This window comes from Gorilla gorilla, chromosome 19 (assembly GCF_029281585.2).
Source record: "Gorilla gorilla gorilla isolate KB3781 chromosome 19, NHGRI_mGorGor1-v2.1_pri, whole genome shotgun sequence".
NCBI classification, from domain to species: Eukaryota; Metazoa; Chordata; class Mammalia; order Primates; family Hominidae; genus Gorilla; species Gorilla gorilla.
The window spans coordinates 29,518,386-29,521,895 of NC_073243.2; the positions used below are offsets into that span (position 1 = coordinate 29,518,386).

General features: G+C 49.9%; 1 protein-coding gene across 1 annotated transcript; it reads right to left on the reverse strand.

Moving 5' to 3' along the window:
- Window positions 1-976: 976 nt before the first annotated feature.
- LOC115931282 (CMT1A duplicated region transcript 15 protein-like) lies at window positions 977-2,178 on the reverse strand. The gene is given in 2 exon segments (XM_031003505.2): window positions 977-1,734; window positions 1,876-2,178. Coding segments are annotated over 2 exon segments (837 nt in total). The 5' UTR covers window positions 2,138-2,178; the 3' UTR covers window positions 977-1,159.
- Window positions 2,179-3,510: the final 1,332 nt, after the last annotated feature.

Sequence of the window (3,510 nt, forward strand, 5' to 3'; positions counted from 1 at the left end):
TCTACTCCAAACTGACCAAGAAGTTGTATTTGCCGTTTGTGGCTACTCACGTCCTACTGCCCAGCCAAGGGACCCTATAACATCTCAGTCCAATGAGTTGGTTGAAAAGAAGAGAGGGAGAGAGGTCACTCTCATTTTCGTCTCACAATTGCCCTTCTTTTTAGCAAGTGTATGAACTCACAGTGCTTTTCTATGAATAAACCATGGATCACATGAAAGACCATTTCTCTTAAAGAAAAAAAATTCCCTAAACCCAGAGGGGACCAGCAAATACTTAACAGGAGATTAGAGATTTCCTGTGAGTGCATATGGTGAGGGGTGACCTGATTCTGTGAAGCAAATGTGATTGTCCTCCTTAAATTCATGTGTTGAATTCTAATTCTATGTGATGGTATTTGGAGGTGGGGCCTTGGCAGGTGATTCAGTTCATGAAGGCAGGGACCTCATGAATGGAATTGGTGCCCCTTCAAAGGGACTGCAGAGAGCTCCGTCATCCCTTCTGTCATGTAAAGACACAGTAAAAAAGATGGCTGTCTATGAACCAGGAAGTCAGCCCCACGGAATCTGCTGACAATTTGACCTTGGATTTTACCATCTCCAGAACTGTGAGAAATCAATTTTCTATGCTACCTAGTCTATGGCATTCTGTTTTGACACCCAGATTAGCTAAAGTAGCAGCATATCAACTTGCACACATAATTCTTGGAAACTCTGATGCCAAATCCTTGATGGCAAAAGGTGAATGATCTGCCGGAGACATGAGCCTACATCATCCCTCTTTCCACAATAAACCAGAGAGTCAAAACAGGCAAGAGTAGGTCAAGGTCTTCTAAAAGCCATACCTGAAAGGTTTCCAATAACAGATGACTCGATGGTAATTCAGCCACACAAACAACCACAACAAAAGACACAGCTATCAGAGATTTTCAGGATAGCCTCAAAAACACCATCTAACATTAGGGAGTTCAAAAAGGCATGAAGTTTCAGAAATCAAACTTTATTGTAATCTCATTTCATCAACTTGTAATTCTAACACTATTAATAAATGGTAGGGCAGGTGGCGGCATGGAGAGCCTGGGGCACAACGGCTGTCTTTAAAAGCTTTGTTTGCTGTACCCTTTGGAGCCACCTCCTGGTCCCCTCACCCTCTGCCCGCCTGTTAAGGGCCTGTCCCGGGCAGCACATTAGGGGCAAACAGCCTGGATGCCCAGCTGTGGACCCGCATCCATGCCTGGAGGAGGAGGTTGCCTCTGGGAGCCGGAGTAGCTGCTGGAACTCTTCTTCCCAGCCTTCTTTTAATGCTCTCCGGCACCTCCTGCACAGAGACAAACCAGGATCAGGAGAATAAACGGACCTGCAGCAGCAGGGCTGTGGTTCTAGTGAATGAGAGAAGCCTCTCTCCAGCGAGGTACAGGAGGCCAGGCCAAATGCCCTGCTCTCTGCCTGCATGTTTGCCACCGTGCCCAGGACTAGGGGCAGCATGGGAGCTGCTGGCTGGGGCTGTGCTGGTCACCCCCTCCCTCCCACTTCTCTCTCCAGCCACGCTTTCAGCTCCAGGGTTAGGGCTAGTGGCTACAGTACGTGCCGTGATTTCAGGCAGCTCCTCGTTGGTCTGGTCCTTGGCTGGAGCTCCCTCCAGCTCCAGCACTCTCTCTGGAGGGGCCTCTTCCCATGCTGGCTCTGGCTCCGCCGCTTGTGCTGGCAGTGCTCTTACTTCTGCACATGGACCAGGAGCTGAAAAAGGAGGAAGGGTCACCAGCATCAGTCACTTTCCACTGGAATTTCCAAACACAGAAACGACCTCACTGAATTTAAGGGAATTCCAGCCCCTAAGCACCACCCCTGCAAAGTCTTCCAGGCTGCAGGCCACCTCACCACATGTCTGTGCCTCAATGAGCTCCCGAATCTCCTGGACGAGGACAGTGTGCAGCTGCAGCCCCAGTGGGATCTCTGGTGTGGCCTGGCCTGCTAGGGCCTGCCCCAGGCTGTCCTGTGGTACCTGGATGCGCCTTATTACAACGGGCGACAGGCGTCTGGGGTGAGGGATGAGCCTTCTTCGGCATCGTCGGAAAAGGCTCTCACTCCCTCCGTTCCTGAAGCAGCAAACTCTCGAAGTGGGGAAGCAACACGAGAACATCTTGCTCTCTTGAGCGTCTCCCACCAAGTGAGCTGTTTACGGCGCTGACTCTAGGATATGGGTGCCTGGTTACCAGAGTTCTAAGTTCTGTTCGTGTGGTCATCATCCAGGAAGTGAGGTCGCTTCTTTACGGTTCTGTCCCCTAGGCCCCTTCCTTCCATAAGACCTGCTCAGGACTCCACTGGGCTGCTGACTACTCACCCTCCCCCCAGGTCACCTCCTTACCTGTACACTGTTATGTCCACCCAGGGTCTGCTTGGACACCTGTGCCTGATGTTCACCAGGGGCCAGATGTCCTCAGGCCTGATGTCCACCTAGAGCCTGATGTCTGCGTTGGGCCTATGTCCCTCTGGGGGCCTTGTGTTCACCTGGGGACTGTATCCAGCTGAGGCCTGATGGCCTACTGGGTCTTGTTGTTCACCTAAGGCCTTGTGTCCACCTGGGGTCTGGTGATCACCTGGGGCCTGGGTGTCCACCTGAGGCCGGATGTGCACCTGAGGCCTGAGTTTTCACCTGGGCCTGATGATCACCTGGGGACTTGGGTCTAATGTCTACCTGGAGCCTTGGGTCTAATGTCCACCTGGAGCTTACATATCTACCTAAGGCATGATGTCTACCTGCGGCCTGATGTCCACATGAGTCTGGTGTTCAACATGGGCCTGCTGTCCACCTAGGGCCTTGGTGTCCATCTGGGGCCTGGTTGTCAACTTGGGGCCTGGTATGCACTTTGAGTCCAGGGTCCACCTGGGGACTGACGTCTGCCTGGAGGACTGACGTCCTCCTGAGTGAGGTGGGAGGATCTCTGGAGCTCAAGAGGTTGAGACCACAGTGAGCTGTGATTGTGCCACTGCCCTGCAGTCTGGGTGACAGAGCGAGACCCTGTCTCAAACAAATAAACAAAAAAGCCACACAAATTATATAGCTATACAAAAATATTTTATTTATTTCTTTTTAACCTTATTCTATGAGCTTTTTCCATTATTTATTTATTTTACTTTTAAACCGTTTTTTGTTAAAAAACAAGACACAACCAGACACTTTCGCCTAAGGCTAAGCAGGGTCAGGATCATCAATTTCACTGTCCTCTACCTCCACATCTTGTCCCACCGGAAGGTCTTCAGGGGCAGTAACAGGCATGGAGCTGTCATCTCCTTGATAAGAATGCCTTCTTCTGGAAACCTCCTGAAGAAACTGCCTGAGGCTGCTTCACAGTTAACTTAAAAAAAAGTAGTAAGCATATACTCTAAAATAACAATAAAAAATATAGGATATTAAATACATAAAACAGTAACATCAGCATCTATTATTTTCATCAAGCATTATGCACTGTCGATAATCGCATGTTCACACCCACATCACCACAAACATGTAAG